This window comes from Rhinolophus sinicus, linkage group LG01 (genome assembly GCF_036562045.2).
Source record: "Rhinolophus sinicus isolate RSC01 linkage group LG01, ASM3656204v1, whole genome shotgun sequence".
Lineage (NCBI taxonomy): Eukaryota > Metazoa > Chordata > Mammalia > Chiroptera > Rhinolophidae > Rhinolophus > Rhinolophus sinicus.
The window spans coordinates 56,223,623-56,245,280 of NC_133751.1; the positions used below are offsets into that span (position 1 = coordinate 56,223,623).

Sequence of the window (21,658 nt, forward strand, 5' to 3'; positions counted from 1 at the left end):
CAAAAGACACTGAAAATTTAACATTTACTGAAAGTAAAATTCAACTTTAAGGTAATCTATCTATATTTATTTTGGGGGAAAAAACTTAATGAAGGCTAAATATCAGCTTTAATTTGAAATGATCCATAAACTGAATATTATGAACCACCTGCATTATTTATCACTACTTTTAAAATAGAGTAAATCTTTGGGATTCTTATACTTTAAAACTGTGCTTAACTTTGGCTAACTATCAAAATTTAAACACTGATATTCCTGGGTCTAATGAATCAGAACCCCTGAGGAGATGGCCCAGGCCTCTGCTTTTGTTTACTTTTTGTTATGTTGTATTTTAATGCACCACTTTTTATTTTTCCAGACTAGCAAGCTTCAAAAGGGAAAATTTATCTTGACATTACCTCTGAGTCAATAGCAGACGAACTACTGCATTGTGTTAGGGTGTCTGCATAATGCCAATTTATCTTGGCAACTTTCCCATCCTTTGGAGGTAATGCTTCAGCAATAATAACTTTATCCTGAGGTAGTATCATTCCACAGTCTCTGGCCACGGAGACAGCAGTCAACATGTTGTCACCTAATTTTCAAAATATTGAAAATATGTTAAAATTAAAATGGAAATGGAAATGTATTAAACAGTAAGTATTTACTGAGAATCTACTAGAGACCTTGTGACTGGGCAAAATGGAGTTAATGTATGATCTTTACTCTTGGAGTTTATCAAAGGAAGCCTCAAATAATTCAAGCACATACTATATACTAAATAGTCAAAACATTCTCACTCACAATTTTTAAAGCCAAATATATTCTCAATCTTTCTGAGTCAGGCACTAGTAGTATCCACTCAACACCAGGCACAATGCTACATACAGAGCAGGCGCTCAAAGAATATTTGTTGAAATAACCAAGGAGTGACTGGTAGTCTATATAAGAATACTACAGTACTATCACAGAAAAAAAAAAATTACAAAAGGAAGATTATACAAAACAAAAAGCTCAGCAAGGTTAACAAGAATACAATCTTTATAAGATGTAAAGAGAAGCAAGACAGACTACCTCTCAGTCATGAGAAGGAAAGAACTGAAGAGCAGCAATGTCAGGACAGGATCAAGAGAAGAAAATATAAGCTTACAGGACAAGCAGGCAAAGGTCTTGGGAACCCACTGCTATCAGAACTGAAGGGCAATATTATTTTTTTCCCCAATTCCCACACACTATTTCCAAGTGTGTCTTCCTGTGACCAGACAGACCCTCATAGTCTGTCATGGCAGAGAAGGGGGGGGGGGAAAAGATGTAAAGTGCTTTGAAGGAGCCATTAGAACCAAGAGTTTGCTGGGATGCTAATAAATTTAGTAATTCGAGCTATACGATAATAAGTATGCTATTAGATAGCTCTCAGATTCTAAAGCATAAAAACGTACACAGGCCATTTCCGTGTAAGTGTTGCTGAACACATAAATGCCATAAAATTAGTATCTTAATTCTGATTACCTATTGAGAAAAAAATACTTAGAGCTGCCACAATTTCACACAGCTAAGGAATGACAATTATCTAATATTACCAACAGTACAATACCGTGTGTTTCCCCGAAAATAAGACCTAGCCAGACAATCAGCTCTAATGCATCTTTTGGAGCAATAATTAATGTAAGACATGGTATATATTATATTATATTATACTATATTACATCATATCATGTCATATATCATATCATATCAGGCCTTATATTACAGTAAAATAAGACCGGGTCTTATATTAATTTTTGCTCCAAAAGACTCATTAGAGAGCTGATTGTCCAGCTAGGTCTTATTTTCAGGGAAACGCAGTAAAACCAGGAGAATCAGTTAGATGCAATAGTAAAAAAAACAAAACGAGGTTATTTTCATCATTATGCATTCGAGCAATAATGTGTACTACCTTATACATAAAAAACGTAATTCTAACAAGTGTCTATTAGTCATTTTCCATGCATCTGGAACTGTTCTAAAACTGTAGAAGACCCCAAAATAAGTAAAAGATAACTCTTAACCCTCAAGAATCTTATATTCTAGTACAGAAAACAAATCCATAAATAACTAACACAAGGTGAGGCACAATAAGTGCTATAAGAAATACATAATTAAAAAAGCTAACAAGGAGCAGAGTTTACATTTTTATAGTATGTCCTTTGCTCTTTTACTATACTTTCTATAAATAGAATGCTAGACCGCAAAAGAGTATTGCAAAGTCATCTTATATCTTGAAAAATATTCAGAGCTGAAATAGGGCAATGTAGGATGGGGCCACTATGCAATATGCTTTTATAACCAACAGATCATTCTGTGTCCTTTATAAAGTCTAACCTGTGACCATGACAGTGCGAATGCTGGCTTTATGCAAATCTTCAAGTACTGCAGGGGTTTCTTGTTTTAATTTGTTTTGCATTATAATTAATCCCAGAAAATCCATGTTGTTTTCAATGGCATCTCTGCAGAAAAAGACATTTTAAGACATTATGATTTAGTCAAGAGAACGAGTATTTTCTCTTTATATTGATAAAGCAATTTAAAATATCCATAAATCATAAATTAAAACATTTTACATGCACAATAAACCACAAATGTGTGTGTTTATGAGTTCAATATCTCAAAAAATTTAAATCTGGAAAAAGAATTCCCAAGAAATACATTTTGAAATTAAATTTTACCCTTTGAAATGTGGGGATATAAGGATCACTTGGAAATGTCCAGTTGGTACTCCATATCCCCAGGGGGTTCCTGGAACCAATCCCCCACGGATACCAAGGGAGAACTGTGTATCTTTGTAAGACTCGTAATACTAAAGAATGTTCATCTTGCATCCTACTCACCAAATGAAGAAGCATAAATAAATCTATTCTTTACTGTCCCCCATACAAGATACTCTAATTTAAATGTTAAGAGAAAAGGAAAAAACTATACCATAAGCACATTTGATATAATTATACTAGATTCATTATCAAGTCTTTGATGAATTTTATAAAACTGTTGATCAAATTCTTGATCCTGGAAGTGTAATCTAAGAACTATTAGCAGTCCAACAATGAGATCTCCTCAGGACCCAGAGACGGGTCTGTTAGCATATTTATTCCTATTCAATAGTTACCAAGATGCTATTCCTTCAAATAGTTGAGTATCTACAATGCACCAAGGACTATGCTAGTCATTGGGAGGTCCAGATGAAAAGACATCTACTCTCAGTATGCTTTTGTGGGGAAACAGACATGCAAGCAAAGAAACGCATGCAAAAATAAAATCTGCTTCAGCACTATAGCGGGGATGAACTCTATTCAGTGATAGTTGTGTTGTTAAAAAATCTCAAGCTATCAAATTATATCACAGAAATACTTTTTTCAATGGAGAACGGGGACTTGAGATTAGAGACCAAAATTTCAGACTTGCAATACCAAATGGTTTTTCTACACAGAATTCAACAATAAAGATCCTGTTAGTGTACAACTAAACCTAAACATCTTAAAATATAATTTAGAACAATGTGTGTAAAAGGGATTAGAGAATAGCTTAAAAACTTAATAGAAATGATACTGCTGGTGGTAACAGGAGAAACAAGCCTTGAAACCTGAAAACGTATTTCAAAGCACGAAGCTATACAAATGTGAAACTACTGGGTCAAAGCACTGCAGCTATTTTCCTATGAGGACTAATAGTTTCTGGCTACAGCTGGTGTCCTAACTCTCCTATGAATGATGCAGGTCATGGAAATTTTGCCCTCTAATTAATGAATAGTACAATATTTAATATGAGATAAAAATGGTTCAAGCTGTAAGAGAAATGCCAAAACCTGTTCCCAGAAGGCAGAATGGAAACACAGAGAAGGTCTTGGTTGAGGATGAGGATGAAGGGAAGTAGAGAGAAAAAATAGTTGATAGGGAGGGATAGGGTATCCTGGGCAGTAGGAAGAGCCTATCCAAAGGCACAGAAGGATGTCTGAATATAACAGGCTCAAGAACTATAGGCAATTCAATAGTATTTAAGGAGGGAAATGGCAAAAGGTGAAGCTGTAGAGGAAAAGAGCCTAATGTGCTCTTCACAGGAATGAGGATATAGTATCTTACATTTGTGGCTTCCAATCATCAGATCATTTGGTTATCGCTTTTTTTGGAAATGTTCATGCTTAGACCACATCCCCCAGATAATTCTGTTTTATAGCTAGAATTCCTAATGTAGTTTTTCCTTTTAGTTATTTGGCTATCCACTCCACTCCTTTAGTACTCATTCGGAAAAACAGTATTGTACTATAAACATTGTCCTATCCTTTTTACTTAACTTGTGTGGAATAATTAACCAGAAGTACTAATAGCCTATAATTTAACCACCACCCTACTGGTGAGTATTATGTTATTTACACTATTTAAACATGAACTTGTACACATGTAGAAATATTTCTTTAGGCTGGATTCTTAGAACTACACTTGCTAGATCAAATTATACAAGCAAAATTTATATGTTGGTAGGTATATGTTGTTACAATTTTCTCAAACCTTCGCTAACACTTGCTATTATCAATCTTTCCAATTTGGCCAACCTTAAGAGTGATATCATATTGTGGCTTCATTTTGCAGTTTCCCAAGAACTGAAGTGTCCTATCATTTTCATGTGTTCACTGACCATTTATGTGTTTTTTCTGATGTTTACCTGTTTGTCTAATTTGCCCATTTTTAAAATAATGTGTATGTGTTTTGTTTTCTTTCCTAATGCATATCCCTGATTGTGAACTTCTCTAGTATATGATGGTGAGCCATTTATAAGAATTCCAGTTAACAGGTTGGTATTAGATCTAAATGTCGAAAAGTTCTCTCTGGAGGCAGGGTGGAACACAGGTTAGAGAAAGACTAGAGAAAAGAGCTGAGTCCCTAAATTAGAGACAATGGCAGTGGGAACAGAAGAAGAGAAAGCTATCTGATAGGCAGAATTAGCAGCAATTAATGAATACTCTTTTCTGCTTACAAAATGCTAGGTATACCATGAAAAATTCCTAAACAAAAATGCTATCCTCCAGCGGGAGGTCTGTATCAGTTACAGTAAAAGCAACAATCCTTGAATGTAAAACCCGGATCCATACATGGAAGTAAACGTGATGCTGGTAATGTCATTTGACCTTTGGGGTGGAGGGTAGGTAACTGGTTACTGTGAGTCATGATACTCCACCTAAGTGAGCACTTGGTTCCACCCTCTGGGAAAAAGCAAGTTGATCATTTGGGAAAAATAAACTATAGAATTTGGTTTATTAAAACATAATTGTGTTCCTAGAACATGCCTGATACATAGCAGACACTCAATAACTATTTAACAAATGAATTAAAAATAGTTCCAAAGAGCTGTACTTTTACCTCAGTCACCTAAAACAAACACTGCACTATGTGTACCTGTACAAATTCAATAAATATTTAATAAATACCCAACTAGATACAAATTATTGTATGGTACTTATATAAACATAAATGACACATCACTGAAAAAACTCTAGAAAAATCATTCATCAAGCTTACCTGCTAATATTCTGTACTTTATGCCATGTCAATTTTGACTCCAATTTTCTGTGTGCGAGAGCAATCACACGGAAGCCCTGTTTAGTGTAGTCCTCTAAAACTTTTTCAAAATCAACAGGAACTGTTTAAAAAGAAAAAAAAATAAATGTCACTGTTAGAAGTGCTCATACAACATTATATAAATGCCAGAATTTTATTCAAAGCCTAGTTGTTTCCTACCTGTTTCAGGTTTACAAAGACTGGCAACGACCTCAGGTGCTCCTTTCATGTAGGCATCCATTTTCTTATCCCCTAGCACCCTTGCAACCACACTCATACGTTGCAAAGCAGAAGAAAATGGGAACTGGCGAACAATTCCTATCTCATAAATAGTCTGCATAATTTCAAAAGATGCACAAAGCATTTATTATTCTTTAAGAATTAAAACAAATATACTTTGGTAACAAGTAAACACTGTTCACTTACTGGAAGTTCAAACAGCTCCTAAAAACAAAAAAGAATAAAGAAACAGTAGAGATTAAATCCATTAACATACTCAAATTAAAAAAGCACAACTATACATTCACAAAACATTATTTGGAAAACAGCAAGAAACTTCAATTATTTCAAAGTCAGTTTTCAAGATCAGCTTGTCCACCACCTCCCATTTTTAAAATGTATATTCTTGAATATTTTCAAAGTACTAAAATAAACTGAGGGGAACATGTTTTAAAATTCACCTAAAAATAAAGCCTCTCACATATTCTTTTTAGTAAATTCTAGAAATACAAGCGCAATTTAAAAGGATTAATCACCATGTCACCATGTATGTAAATCACAAGGCCCTAAGCTGCTCAGTAAATAGGAAGGAAAAGTAATGGTACCGAAAAATAAATCTCAATATTTTACAAAGAATGCCTGCAACACTCCAGCTGGAGTTTCTAATAAACGCAGTTAAAAATTCATATCTGCGTAAGAGTTAAAGGACATGTGATTTCGTCTTCTAGTTACATTTCAAAGTGAGAGTTAAATATGAGCATCCACAGTATAATCTAGCTTAAAGTGATTTCACACCATTTCCTGGTTTCCTGCAGGTGTAGATTCAGGAAGCAGTTGTTTTGGAGGACGAACCACAGTGGGCATAATTCGATTATGAAGTGCTGTTTCCTCTTCAGTTGCTTCTTCCAGAATCTGAAAGGAAAATATTCAACACATTGCTTCATAAAACTTAATGCACTAGTTCCATTTTTAAATGAAACATTATGGCTATTTTTGGTGAAGTTAAAAAAAACTTTGTGTCCAAGAAATAAACGAGCACTACTAAATCATTAATATAAATAAAACAGAACGTAAACAAAGCTAGTTAAACTCATGGGAGAGAAGAGGCAGAGGTTAGAAGTGGAGTAAAGAAATAGAGAAAAACTTCTCTAATTTTGCTCATACTGCTTGTTAGGCTCAGAAACTAGTTCTAAAAGAAAACTAGAAGGTTCTTACAATTCCAAAATTTTCAGTTTACCATCCAGGGATTCTTTCTAACAGGGTAAGAATCAAAAGTACATAAAGCTCAGATATGGTTAATAGAAACACTAGGTCAAGAACACACTGAGGTCCAAAGATGTGAGTTAATTGTTTCAGCTTAAACATTTCTACTTAGGATGCCACTATCTTAACCCCTTAAGATTTATTTAAAAACTTTTTTTGGTGAAAACATTCAAACAAGAACTTGTATTAAAAATACACATACATGAGAAACAAACTAATTTGATTCAATAAACTGGAGTAATCAATCAATAGGAAAATGATGGCGAAGGAAACTGTGTCTAATTAGCCAATTCTATACAATTCTAAGACACACCTTAACATTCCTGAAATTGGGATGTATCTTACACGACATCAATCATAACCAAAAGCAGCAGTGCCCACTTATGTGAAAACATCCCACTGATCCTTTCCGGTAAGATCAAAGCATCTAAGTCAACAAAACATGCTATTATACAAACTTATTTAACCTATTTTTTTAAATTCCACAAACAGAACACTAAAATCTACTGAAAATCTATTCAGTTGGAGAGAGGCATTAGAGAACACCAATGAGGAATCAGTCCTATTTTGCTTTACTCTCTGCAAATGAAGTGTGTCTCCTTAAAGAAATTAAATTTGATTAAGTATTTATCATGGGCTTTAAGAAGATGGCAAAGCAGTTAAGCCTCTCTTTCAAAATGTCAACAAAACACACAAAAAAGAAATAAACCTATAAAAGTAAACAGAATGGAAAGCAGGGAGAGGAGATAGATTTCCAATCTGGAAACAAAAGGCAAACTGAAACATATTGATGAATTCAGCAATGAAGAAAACAGGAACCCAGAAGAAACACAAGAGGAAATACAGAAGTGGGAACATTTGTCTTCAGCCAGAACTGCTGCGCTAAGCAAAAAACAAAGACCAGAATGAGGGAGTCATCCTCTAGACATATGGACTCCCGACCTAAAAGGAAGGGCTGCACTATGAGGGTTAGCATTCCAGAGTAAAACCCTGCTTGTGCAAAAGCATTGTGGGAAAGGGTGAGGAATTCAACCTGAAGACAAATTCTGCTCCTCGGAAACTGAAGAATGCTTGCCAATGAGACTCTACCCTTGACCCCCAACAAACTCTCCCTAGTCAGCCTTCCAGTCTCCCATTCAGGGGAGATGCTTCTCAAGAACACAATCTAACATACACAAGCAAGGATAAAAACCTTACTGCAGCTACCCAGTTATTAAATCAGATCTTCATTCTCAAATAAGCAAGTATTAATAAGACGTACAGTGAAAACCAAAAGCATGAAGGATTCAGCGTAAGGAAACAAAAATACTGACCCAGAGAAAATAAATCATTCAGAAGCCAAAAGGAACCTTCTAAAAACAAACTACCATTGCATCTATAAAAAAAAAAAAAAATGAATGCTGTAAAATGGTAACACTAACAACCTGAGAACATAAGCAAGCACTCAGAAATTAAAATTATCAATGGCAAAATATATAAAAGGAACAAACAAAAGCTTGTGTGTGTGTGTGTGTGTGTGCGTGTGTGTGTGTGTAAGGACAGGCAGTAGAAGATGGGGACAAAGAACACTGAAGACACATCACTACTCTACACTTTTTACCTGACCAACAAATTGTGCAGCTGAAGACCATCTTACTGACCCCAAGTTGCTGACAGCTGATTACTCTTATAAACACACATAAAGCAGGGGCCTGAGCAGGTCATCCTCTATTAAAGGTGTTTAAGAAAGTCAATTTAACTAAAACAGACATTTTTTTACACAATTTTAACAATCTCTCCAGTCATGCATCTTTAGACATTACATAGTTCCTTTTATGGAACAAGATAGACTGTCATAAAAACAACCAGCAGAAACAATCCTCCTGCAAGGTAATTTTTACTCTACATATTTCCTAAAGTTACTTGTGCTTAAAAATTTTGAACTTACCCATCCAATGGCTTCAAACATTTTCAGATCAAGTGGATCGCCAGAGAGCACTCCTTCAATTTTTGTGAGTGAATGACAAGTAGCCATACAAGCAACAAACTGAGATTTTACCAACATCTCATTGCAAACGTTTTCATCTGGCAAAAGAAAACTACAGAGAAAGTACACTGAATTAGATTTATAAATCCTAAGACTCAAGACAATATTCTAACAATATTCAGGTTTTATAATTTTTAAAAATAGAAATAAAATGTTTGCATTTTAAAATATTTTTTAACCATAGTTTTAGGCATTCAAAAATATTTTCCTGCATTAAAATTATACATATTAAAATACAGTCTTGTGCCGGCCCGGTGGCTCAGGCAATTAGAGCTCCGTGCTCCTAACTCTGAAGGTTGCCGGTTCGATTCTCACATGGGCCAGTGGGCTCTCAACCACAGGGTTGCCGGTTCAACTCCTCAAATCCCGCAAGGGATGGTGGGCTCTGCCCCCTGCAACTAAGATTGAACACAGCACCTTGAGCTGAGCTGCCGCTGAGCTCCCAGATGACTCAGTTGGTTGGAGCGCGTCCTCTCAACCACAAGGTTGCCGGTTTCAACTCCCGCAAGGGATGGTGGGCTGTGCCCCCTGCAACTAGAAACGGCAACTGGACCTGGAGCTGAGCTGTGCCCTCCACAACTAAGACTGAAAGGACAACAACTTGACTTGGAAAAATGGTCTGGAAGTACACGCTGTTCCCCAATAAAGTCCTGTTCCCCTTCCCCAATAAAAAATCTTAAAAAAAAAAATACAGTCTTAGCTCAGATTCTGAATAACTAGGCCAGATATAACACTACAGAAAATACTAGATACTAAATAATTAAAACTGCTGCTTATGGATATATGGCAGATTAGAATACATTAAAACTGTCTTACAAAAAGATAAAACGAATGTGTAGCACATAATCTTTTGAATGCAAAACTAAGCTCATACGAAATAAAGGGAAATTTTCAACTGCCAGAAATAGAGGGAAAGGAAAAGCAGAGGGGCCTGAACTTGAGCAGATGCTGTGACTACCTGGGGGAGAAGAAGGGAGGGAAGCCATCTCAGTACCCTGACAACTTGGGTTTTAATACCCACACAGGAACAGGAGACAAAGTCTTGGCCACATACAAAGTGGCAACCTTAAACTAAGGGAATCCGTCTCACCCAAGATAGCCACTGCTTGCTCTTCAAGTGCCTCAAAAAACAGTATACTACAAAAATGTACCCACAGGCCCAAAGGCCTAACTAAGAATAAGCTTATCTCTTCCCCCCCTGCCCAAAGTTTAAGAAAATAGTTAATATCTATATAGTATTTACTGTGCACTGGGCAGTGGTCTAAGAACTTTAAATACTGTATTTGACTCATCTCATCCTCACACCATAGAAAGGTGTTTTATTATTCCCATTTAAAGATGAAAAAACTGAAGCAGAGTGGTTAAGCAACTTGCCTAGGTTACACAGCACAGAGGTGGCAGAGCAAGGACTCAGACACGTCCAGTTTCAGGGCCTAAACTCTGAACCACTATGCCACTTAGGATGGGATTTGGGTTTGACTGTGTTCTACTGTCTGGTCCGGAAATCCCTAAGTCACGAAAGTAGTATTAAAATTTGTCTGGCAAAGTTGATACCACTCTTGGCCAAGCTCTTGGCCAAACTCCTGGCTAAGCAAAGTCAAAGCTCTCTAGAGAGGAACTCCCACAACACAGCCACAAAAGAGGGAGTCTCACAGAAAAATGCTGCTAAGAATGTGTTCATAATTTAAAAATGCACCAGGAAACAATTCTCACCAGTCAACAGACACAACAAAGACAGAATTAGAATCCCATAAATTTGATATAATAGAATGACAATCTGAAAGAATGCAAAAAAGGCATTTTTAAATTAAAGACTTAGAAAAAAAGAATACAACACCATGGGGTGGGGGGAGACGGGGAGAGGCAGATTTGGAAAGGACCAAATGAAATTTCTTGTCCAACATATGGTTAGGATTCCCAGATGGAGAAAAAAGAGAGAATGGGGGAAAGGCCATAATGGAACAGAAAGAGGCTAAAAATTTCCAGAATTTATGAAAACCATGAATCCTTGGACTCAAGAAGCAAAATGAGTCCTACACAAACAAGTGAAAAGATCATGGTGAAACTGCAGAAATCAAGGATAAAGAATATTTTTAAAACAACAAAGTTGAAAAGAGATTACTAAAGAGATTAAGTAAGACTTCTCAACAGCAATAACAAAAGTAATCAGTAGAAACGGAATTAACACCTTCAAAGTGCAGAGAGAACACAACTGCCAACCCAGAAATCTATATAGACCATCATTCAAGAGTGATAGTGAAACAAAGAATTACTAATGAATGTAGTTATAGAAGATGATAATTTAATCCAGAGGAATAGGATACAAAAAGCAATGGTTAGCAAAGATATTTATAAAACCTAGGTAAATCTTTGCATGCACATTGTAGAAAACCACAATAATCATCAAGTATTATGTAACAAATACATATAAGAAGGGAGGGGAATAATCAAAGTAAAAGTACTCTGCAGTCCATGAGGGGTTTTGGGGGGCAGGGGAGGGTTAAAAACCAATATAGAAACCCATGAACTTTAGACACTAAATATCAATATTAATAATTTAAGAACAAACAGTAAATAAAAGATTAGGATGTATAAAATCTGAGAAAATGTGAGAGAGAAATATAAGGAAATGGGTGAATATATCTGAAATCAGAATAAATGTGGACACAATGACAGAAATATTGAGAAGAGATGGAAAAGAAGATACATAAGGCAAACATTAGGCAAAGGAAAGCTGGCATGTAACTACATAAAAACATTAGATGAAACAGAATTTAAGGCAAGATGCATTATCAGGGGTAAATAAGGTTGCAATGTGACAACCTATTTACCAAGATGTAACAACTCTGAAATTATATGAACCAAACAATAGTCTCTTAAACTATATAAACCAAATTCCCACAGATTTTTGTTGTTGTTATTTCTCTTTTTTTTTCTCCCCACAGACTTTGACAGGAAAAAAAATGACAAACACAACCATGGTAACAAAACATATAAGCATCAAAGGACAACAAAAACAAACTAAAAAGATGACAAAGACTGGTGGAATATTTTTGCAATGCAAAAGAAAAAGATTACCATTCAGAAAATACAAAGGACTTCTAACAAATGAATAAGACAAAGACTAACAACACAATAGAAAAAGTAGACTACAAAGTGACAGTGCACAGAAGAATGCTAAATGACTCTCCTTCCAAAAATGTGAAAATATGTTCAGCTTTGTAAGTGGTGAGGAAACTACAAATAAAGCCACAATGAAATACCATTTCGTATCTATCCCTCTGGCAGAAATGAGAAGTCTGAGCAGGACGTTGGCAAGGACGTGGAGCACCAGGTATCCCACCTACGAGGCCGAGGGAGCACCGTCACTCAGAGAGCAACCAGGCAATGTTTACTAAAGCTGTAGCCATGCCTGTGCCACGGCACCCAGCACTGATGTTTCTGGGAAGCGAGTTTACTGAAACTCTACCACATGCACACAAGGAGTTGTGTATGAGAATTTTAATTGCAGCATTGTTTGAGAAAGTGGAAGGGAAAGGGGAGCAAAAAATGAAACTGTTCTTTACAAGAACAGATATTAAGGTTTAATCATAAAATGATTAAACACTAAATAACTGAGATTAATAAATATACATATCAATACTGATAAATCTTGTAAAACAATATAAGAGGCACAAACATGTACAGGATATCAATTGTGTATATTTGTTTATAGATAGATCTTGTTTATAGATTCGTATGTATGCAGTGAAAGTAAAAAAACATGTGAAGATAATAACAGAACACAACTTCAGAATGATAGTAGGGATGGAAAGGGATTAGATTAAAACTTTAGCAGTATCTGCAATGTTTTAAATCTTTTAAAAGCTCTGAAGCAAATATGACAAAATGTCAACAGTTTAATCCTGGTGGTGGGTACACAGCTGTCTGACATATTACTTTCTCTATGTTTGAATGTTTCATATATTAAAATATTTATTAAAAATTAACTAATAAATGATCAAGTCTAACTAATATTTACCATGTATTTTCCACTCGTTGAATCCCCCAAAGATCTAAACCATCTTCAGTAAGAGTTCCAGTCTAAAAAAAAAAGAAAGCACACATACAAAATATGGATAATGCCTCCAAAAACAAAAATCATGAAAAGCTATGCTACATATGTACAATGGAGTACTACACAGCTGTTAAAAACGAAACGAGTAAGATCTCTGTATACTGACAGAGAATAATTTCCAGGACAAATAGTTAAAGTGGGGAAAAGGGTGCAGAACACTCCTTACTATGTATGGTTTCTCTACGTAAGGTGGGGAGCATATGTGTAGATCTGTATATTTATGTGCTTATATTATTTTAAAAAAACAAAACAGTGGACCAATGCACCAATTAATCTATCAATCAATAAAGGATGCCTACATAGCGGGGAGCGATTAGGGCATAGGGAGCCAAAAAGGGAAGAGGAACAAGTTAAATGACATCAGGAGGAAGCAGTCAGCCAAATGCTTAGCCTAGTCTGTTAAAAACATGAAAGATCAGAAAGCTTGACTACTACTACTCTAAGGCATAACTCGGGATATGATTGATTAGGCAACTGGGCAGATAAACAGTATCCCAACTATGAAACACTGAAAAAAAAATGAGACGAAATGAGACAAAAACAATTCATGTGCCAAGTAAGTTGAAAAAGAGGAAAATTAGAAGAACATTAAAAAACTGGTTGATAAAAAACATAGAAAACCTTAATCTAAACATTTAAAAGCTACAAGGTAACCTTTAAGAATGATTATGAAACTGAACCAACCTTGTCAAAGCAAACGAGATTCAGCTGCCCACAGATATTTATCCTTTGGGGACTGATACAGAAAATGCCAATTTTTTTCAGTCTTCTTTGAGCATACACAATGCCAGCGGTCATCGCAGCAGGAAGTGCAGGTGGCACAGTAATTGTAATGATATCAAGAGACTCGATAATTATTACCCCAACTTCTACCTACAATTCACAGCAAAATAAATGTCAGACCCAAATATTTACTAATCTGAGTATTTATTTAGTAAAAAAAACCCTATAAACCATTTTCAATTTCATATATAATAACTGCGTATGTATACATCTATTAGCCCTTTATTATTTTTTCCCTTTAGAGATTCTGCACAATAGAAAGCTCAATAAACTGTCAATGGAATGACAGCTGTTTTAAAAGGAAACTCATTTTGATAGCTCTACATACTTCACACACTACGCACTTCCACGTCCAACAAACGTGTGTCAGAGACTGACTCTTACTCTAAGCACTGTCCTGTGCCAGACTCTACAGGGGATAATAGTAAAGAGAAAGTTGACAAGGTTCCTTAGTAATACCTTCAAATAAGTAATTGCAAATAATTTTAATGCAATACATCCCAGAGGTTAAAAAAAGAAAGCTTTTGGTATGTGGTCACCACTCTTTTTTTTTAAGTCACAAGATAGTAAGTAAAACACCATCTAAACCAGAGCCATCCTAAAGAACTTCCTGCTCTAATGGAAATGTTCTGTATCTGTACTTCCTAATATAATTGCTACTTGTTTCATACGGCTTTTTAAAGTTAAATTAATTTAAATTAGAATTTTAGTTCTTCAGTCTCACTAGCCGCCATTCAAATCCTCAGTAGTCACATGTGATAATTAAGGATTAAACACTACTAAGAGTCCCATGTGCATACCTCATTTAAAATGCTATTGATAATAGTGTAGATAAACCCAATGCCAGCCACCGCCACAAGACACAGAAGAAACAAGTAGGCATCTCTGTAGAGTTTAAAATCAGTTGGTTTGGGATACAATATGGAACGGACAAGCTGTCCTTTAGAAGTACTAAATCCTTTAAAAGAAAATTAAAGAAGAAAATGACTATATTTTTATAAGAAAATGAGAATTATCTCCCAAAACACAATGTCTTTTTAAACATTCAGCAGGCATCAAATATGATACACCGTGCAAGAAGAGATTAAACGTTTTCTACCTGTTCTAACTACTATGGCTTTGACAAGTTCTCCAGTGTAGAAACGAGTTTGAATAACAGTAGTCCCACAAAACAAAGTGTGCCGCTTATGCATTTCTGGACTATATAATTCATCTCCCATTCCTTTTATGTCCACTGAAGGATTTGGCAAATTAGTCTTTGTCACTGGAACACTTTCTCCTAAAAAAAATAAATAAATAAATTTAAAAAATCAAAGCACAGAAGTATCAGTGTCAAACACATAAACCTTGAATTATCAAAAACCCTAATTGTTATCATACTGTTTACAATACCTATTAAAATAAAGTTCTCATATGTCGATAACAGTTTATTCCATTAGCTTTTTGTCTACCAATTTCCTTGCCCCAAAATATCAAAATCTTATCCCCCACAGTAATTCCTGAAAGTGATTTGTGATTCAAAGGTAATCATTTTGAAATGATTGTGTCATTTTGAATAAGGAAACCAGGTAAGTTGCCATAGCCCAGCACCTGTTCTCTTACCCCTAAGCACTGAATTGGAAAGCACTCTGCAACGGCAAGCACACAAAGAGATGTGAAGACCTACTCCTAACCCCACTACACACACACTCACACACTCTCAGGAGTAAGGAAGAAAAAAGGCATCTGGAGAAGAGAGAATAAGTGTATGGTAGTTCTCTTAAACAATAACAAACAACGAAATTCTTTTTAATGCTGAAATTTAATTCTCTGCAGCATTCACACTTCTCACTTCAAAGCTCACAGATGTGTGGGGATATTTATATGTGTGATTGTGTTTTAAGACAAATTCTTATCAGTAGGAAAACATACATATTATATAGGAATCACTTTCTTACCAGACTATGGCAATAAAAAAAAATTCATGTGATAAAAAATATATCAAGCTCTACCTTCAGATTGTGAATTTCCAAAGGGAAGTCATTTTAAAGTCTACTTCTCCCCAGTTTAAGAAAAATATAAAGTCTTTATTCCCATTTTTTACACATCAAATAGAGGTATGTTGCATTCTGTATGGGCTACAGACTTCTTTCCTCTTGCCTTACTATAAAGCATTCCCTCCTGTCAAGAAGAGTGGCTAGGAGCACGCCAAGAAATGTACCATAGCTAACACCAGCACAGTGATCTAGTACCGCAGCTGAGTATAATGCAGAATTTGGTGCCCTCAGAATTAAAAAAAAACTAAACTTCAATACCATCCTATTCACGTGACATTCATAAGGATACAAATGGCACAGCCAGTTTTGAAATAGCATAATCAGTAACTACTTAATCCTAATATCATTATAAACAACTCATCTGATTTTTACTCATTTTGTTTAGTTTACCTGTTAACATGCTTTCGTTTACAATGCAAGTACCATTAATAAGTACTGCATCACAAGGCATGACTGTCCCATTTAATGGAATGACCATGATATCTCCCGGCACAAGGTCTGTAGAAAAGATCTCTTCTATTTCTGGATTTAAAGAAAGAAAAGTCTGAAAAGCATATTCTTTAACTTGGAATAAAAATAAGCAAACAAAAGTTCTATACAAAGGTCACTTGATCTATAGTGGATGTTAACAATATAATGGAGTTAAATAAGAAAATTCCAATAAATGAAGAATTTCAACAAATAAGATTATTATTCCTTAGGCTAACAAGGCATGGTGTTTAAGTGTGTCAGCTAGTTTGATCCCTGATAGGATGCCAACTGTGCACGGGTCATGCCAAGCCTTCTCTGACCAAACAGGTGAATGGGCTCTAATATTCATTACAACACTCAATGATCAATTTTAGCTCACAGCCCTCTTAGAAAATAGTGAGCTGTCATGAGAACTTGTATAATGTGTAAATAAACAGGTTTATATGATCCCTTGGAAACAGAAGAAAGCAATGAGAATTTTAGCATTCTTTCTTTTTTAACAGCATTCTTCTTCTCACTGCCATTATTTATAACCTATAAAGTCTCATTGCCTTCTCTCTATTCCTAAAATAGTCTTAACAATATTTTAGATATTATTTTAAATAAATTTATAAATAAAAATTGTGATATTTTATCTAGTTCATTATTTCTTTAGAATTTTATGTACTATATTCAAGTTAGCTAAACACTTTTAAAAGATCTTCCCAAGTTAAAGATTTTTCTTTAGGATTGTGTTATATTTGGGCATCTCTCCCTCTGTTTATTTTTTCTACCTAGGTTTCATACCATGCTCAAAAGAGTTACACTAGTTTGTAAACAAAGATGAGTGAAGAGAAAATTATGGTTTGTGACACTAGTCTGTAGGACAAACACTCTCCTTTCTAAAAAATGAAGAACTAGTTCACTAAGCTATGAGGAAAATAATTCTAATGATATTTAGTACATAGCAGGTACAATAACCTTCATTTTAAAATAAGATCCCTGCTTTAAAAACATTGCTCTTTTAAAGCTGTTAACGCCACTTTAAATTCTATTCCTCTTAGGTGTATCAAGAAGCAAACTATCAATGGCCTGTTGGACTATACAAAGGAGGTAAGGAAGACAGAAGTTGAATGGTACGTATGTCCTGGCCTCCCGCCATGTCGTCAGCAGCAGCCCAGTCGGAAGAGAGGAACAGCAATAAACTATACCTGTCAGACTGGAGCTAGGGCAAGCAGACAGATACTTCCAGCTAAAGTAGCAAGTGACCAAGAAGCACGGGGAAGTAACCTGCTAGGTCAAACTGTGTTTACAGCCAAGAGAATGGAGACTGATATTCTCAATAAATCAAAGTGGCTATGCTGCCCCCATGGTGCTGTGCTGCCTCCCCTTTGTCTCCTTTACCTCTTCAATATCTCACCAAACTAACATGTCCAAAACATTATCCTTCCCCACAATCCTGCTCCTCCTATTTAATGACCTCAACACCCCTCCCTCCAGCCTGATAGCGCTCTATCACCTTGGATCCAACAAATCATCAAATCCCATTCAATGCCCACATTTAAGTGTCTTTCAAACCCACCTGTTTCTCTCCAAGTCCACAACCTTCGCTTGATCCATTTCATGCTCTCAATACTACTATTGACTAAACCAGTCTGAACATGGCAGTCAGTATGGGTTTTTTCAAAAACTATGATCAGATCACTCCCCTGCTTAAAACCCTTCCATAGTTTCCCACTGCCTTTTGGAATAAGTCAAAATTCTTCAAACATGCTTTAGAAGGCTGTCCTTCACCCACTTGCAGCATCTGCACACTGAATTTTTTTCAGTTAGTATGATAACCAAACTCTAATTTCCAGGCCTTTGGGCCCTTAGAAACTCTTCTTCTCCCTCTCTCCCATCCCCACCATACCACCTGCTCCCCTACCTCTTATCTGACTAATTCAACCACTTCAGAAATATTTACTCAAAGAAGCCATCCCTGACACGTACAGTAAATGAGCGCTCCCTAATTCCCTGAATTCTCCTTGTCATAGCCTTTGTCACACTTTGTTGTTACTGTTTATCATCTGTCTTTCCAACTAGACTGACGTTCAGTGATGGCAAGGACCATGAACACCTTGGTAACCACTGCATCCCCAGAGCCTAATACAGTACCTGTCACATTGCAGAAAAAGAAAAACACAATTTTACATAAACGTACAAATCTGATACAAACTCATATGAGTACAAATCCAAACACCTACTTTTATTTCTTAAGAAATTAATGTATATATATTAGTGCTTAATGGATATTTATTTTGGTTTATTTTTCCAAGAGTCACCTGAAGTACTTACCTTCATTTACTCTGCAAACTGAAACTCTCACAGTACTGTGAGCTGCCACCATGTCATGCAACATAATATATTGCTGAAATAAGAAAAAAAATTCAAAACTAATATAAATCCACTCTTTGAGATATTAAAAAGCAAGGGTACTATACAATAAGGTAAGTTAATATAATAAATGTGTATTACTCTGCCTTTAAAAATGTCAAGACTAAAAGATTCAAATATTATTCAATGTCTTAGCTCAAGACCAAAATAAGAAGCACTTTAGCCCTGAAACCAGTAGAACCAATATTCCGGCCTGTGATAAGCAAGTATAGATCCCTCTGGACTCCAGGCAGTCAAGTGGTAGGTAGTCTGACTCTAAAAATCACCTCAATAAAAAAAGTACATATTCATATAACTAAAGCAATCACTATATTGAGAATTACTTTGTACCAAATACTATGTTATTATGAAACAAGCACAGTTGTGAAACCTATAATGAGCTGGACTTACCTTTCTAATGGAGTACAGGGAGCTTAGAATTGATACTACAGACATAACCACAATGGCCAGAGCATAGTAATAGTACTCATCAGTGCACCACAGTACAACACTGAACAGCTGGAAAATGTAAAATGGGTTGAGAACCTGAAAAATAAGATTTTTAAGTCAAATTGCGTGAGATATTTATAACCATACAGATTTTCCACTTTTTCATTTAAGAAGTAACCAACAAGGTACTTAGGGCAACATGTACTAACCACACAGGAGGGCAAGATGTTAGCTTAGTACTGTTTTACCATGAAACTACTACCATTTGGCTAAATAAGCTTAATTTAAATTATCCGCATCCATTAGTCATACCAAACCCAAATACAGATTCAGCTAGAAACAGCTAACATGTGAATTTAGCTGTTTTTCATTCTGCTTCAGCAATAAAGTACATTTATTTCCAGTAATTAAGGGGAGACTAAAAGATACAAAACTTTTAACCAGTTGGAACAAATGTTTACTTTTTATGAACTCCAAACACTAATTTACTTATAAGTCAAAGGTTCACTACAGTCCAAAAGGGAGACAAACGTGAGATGTTACACTGGTTTGCTTTTTCTAAAGAAGTAATTAAGGCTCTAAACCTGAAAGAGAAAAGAAATAAGGGAGTCCTGGCAATAGACCTCATTTGCCTAAATTTCACAATATTTTATCAATTTCTTTAATAATCTCTCATTGTCTTAAAACTGATGCTTCCATACTTTTCAAAGCACTTCATATGTACTGGAGGTGCCAAAAAACACATATACAAGTGGACACTTTGGTCAACGTTGCTCAAGAAGTAGTTCGCCATAATCAGAAGTGTCTGGACGCTGATAGTAACCACTGTGAGCACCTCTTATAATTGCAGAAGTCAAATGTGACTTGTATTCATCTTTTGTTATCGGTATATATTATTACAATTTTAATGCAGTTTTCCTTTCTTAAAATATGTATACGTTTTTTTGGCACCCTCTGTATATATAATTTACAGAGAGAGAGAGAGAGAGAGAGAGAGAGAGAAAGAGAGAGACCCATTTTACTTCCAAATTAAATGAGATAATTAGAAAAGACTCCATTTTTACAGATAAAGAAGCATCAGGGAGAAAGGTTTTCTTATGACAAAGCTAGTTACAGATGGAACCATATTACAAACAAGGCTTTCTAACTCCTATCACTACCACACTTTGCTATGTTCTAAAGCAGCACTGTATGGCCACTCTCAGGAACTCATGGAAAACAATCTGTTATTTCTACTAAAAGTATTCACCCAATACAGCTAACTCTTGATCTTTGGCAAAAAAATCAGAAGACTGGAGAGACTAATTCTGCTGGGCAAAACCACTTACTCCCTTCCTTTACAGGCACAACCTTTACTCACACCTTTTCTATGACACTTACAGCAACAGTCACTACAATAACTATTGATACGTTTCTTCCCAGGCTAAAGCCAATCATCAGGTCATGTTTTGTATTCCAAAGTTCTGGGACAATATCTAGTTCCCAATAATGTATCATGAAACACCACATGAAGAATAAAGCATGACAAACTGTTTAAAAATTGAAAACAAAAAAGGACACGGCTGGATTTAGATGAGCAACTTCCTGAGAATTAAAAGAAAAAAAAATACAGATAAGAAAAAAAAAAAAAGAAAGACAAAATAAAAAGGTAATTTATATGGCAAATTATTTCTCTACCAGAGTTATTACCTTTGCCATCCAAATGGAAAAAAAGAGAGAGAAAGACAGAAGTTAGGAAACAGAAAACTAATAGTGTCCCCTTACTTAAATCATGGCTCTTTTCAAGTTGACAAATCTATTGATCCCAATTGTTGAGACATGCACAACAGTCTTACCTCCTTAATTAGAAGCTTAAAAACAGAAGGCACTTTCACAGAAATTTCATTTACTCCATACAGCAATTTTCTATAACAAGAAAATATAATAGTGATACATTATATTTCATAATAATAGCATAATTTAGGGAAGGCATTTCACCGCAAAACACTCAAACCACAGCTTGCTCTTAAATCTAGAACTTAAACATTCATGTTTCTAAATACTTGTCTTCTACAATTCAAATTCTCTAGCTACAGTATTTAAATCAATCTAGTCAATATTAGATAAATGTAGCATTAACATTTTGTTTCATTCTGTACCATATCTTTTTGTGTGACAAGTATCTTTTCCACTAGTTTATAATAACCATGTCAGTAAAGGCTCTTTTCCATGCTTGAATGTAATAGGTCTCAACAATTTTCAATTGCAATTAATTTTTGCAAGAAATGCACTATTTTTCTAGTAAGAATACTGTACTAAGTATGTTAATTTCAAAACATTGTACATTTAACTTTTT

General features: G+C 35.3%; 1 protein-coding gene across 5 annotated transcripts in view; it reads right to left on the reverse strand.

The window, feature by feature from the left end:
* ATP13A3 (ATPase 13A3) overlaps positions 1–21,658 on the reverse strand; it is a 78,622-nt gene that overhangs the window by 28,317 nt on the left and 28,647 nt on the right. For all 5 annotated transcript variants that reach the window (XM_019723300.2, XM_074329650.1, XM_019723306.2 and 2 more), the window contains 15 exons: positions 21,159–21,228; positions 19,285–19,419; positions 18,796–18,868; positions 16,399–16,530; positions 15,072–15,251; positions 14,773–14,930; positions 13,874–14,062; positions 13,094–13,155; positions 8,974–9,124; positions 6,579–6,695; positions 5,991–6,008; positions 5,745–5,898; positions 5,526–5,646; positions 2,341–2,465; positions 399–574 (listed from right to left, as the gene is read on the reverse strand). In XM_019723300.2, the coding sequence (XP_019578859.2) occupies positions 399–574; positions 2,341–2,465; positions 5,526–5,646; positions 5,745–5,898; positions 5,991–6,008; positions 6,579–6,695; positions 8,974–9,124; positions 13,094–13,155; positions 13,874–14,062; positions 14,773–14,930; positions 15,072–15,251; positions 16,399–16,530; positions 18,796–18,868; positions 19,285–19,419; positions 21,159–21,228 (1,861 nt within the window). The remainder of the gene's footprint in view (positions 1–398; positions 575–2,340; positions 2,466–5,525; positions 5,647–5,744; positions 5,899–5,990; positions 6,009–6,578; positions 6,696–8,973; positions 9,125–13,093; positions 13,156–13,873; positions 14,063–14,772; positions 14,931–15,071; positions 15,252–16,398; positions 16,531–18,795; positions 18,869–19,284; positions 19,420–21,158; positions 21,229–21,658) is intronic.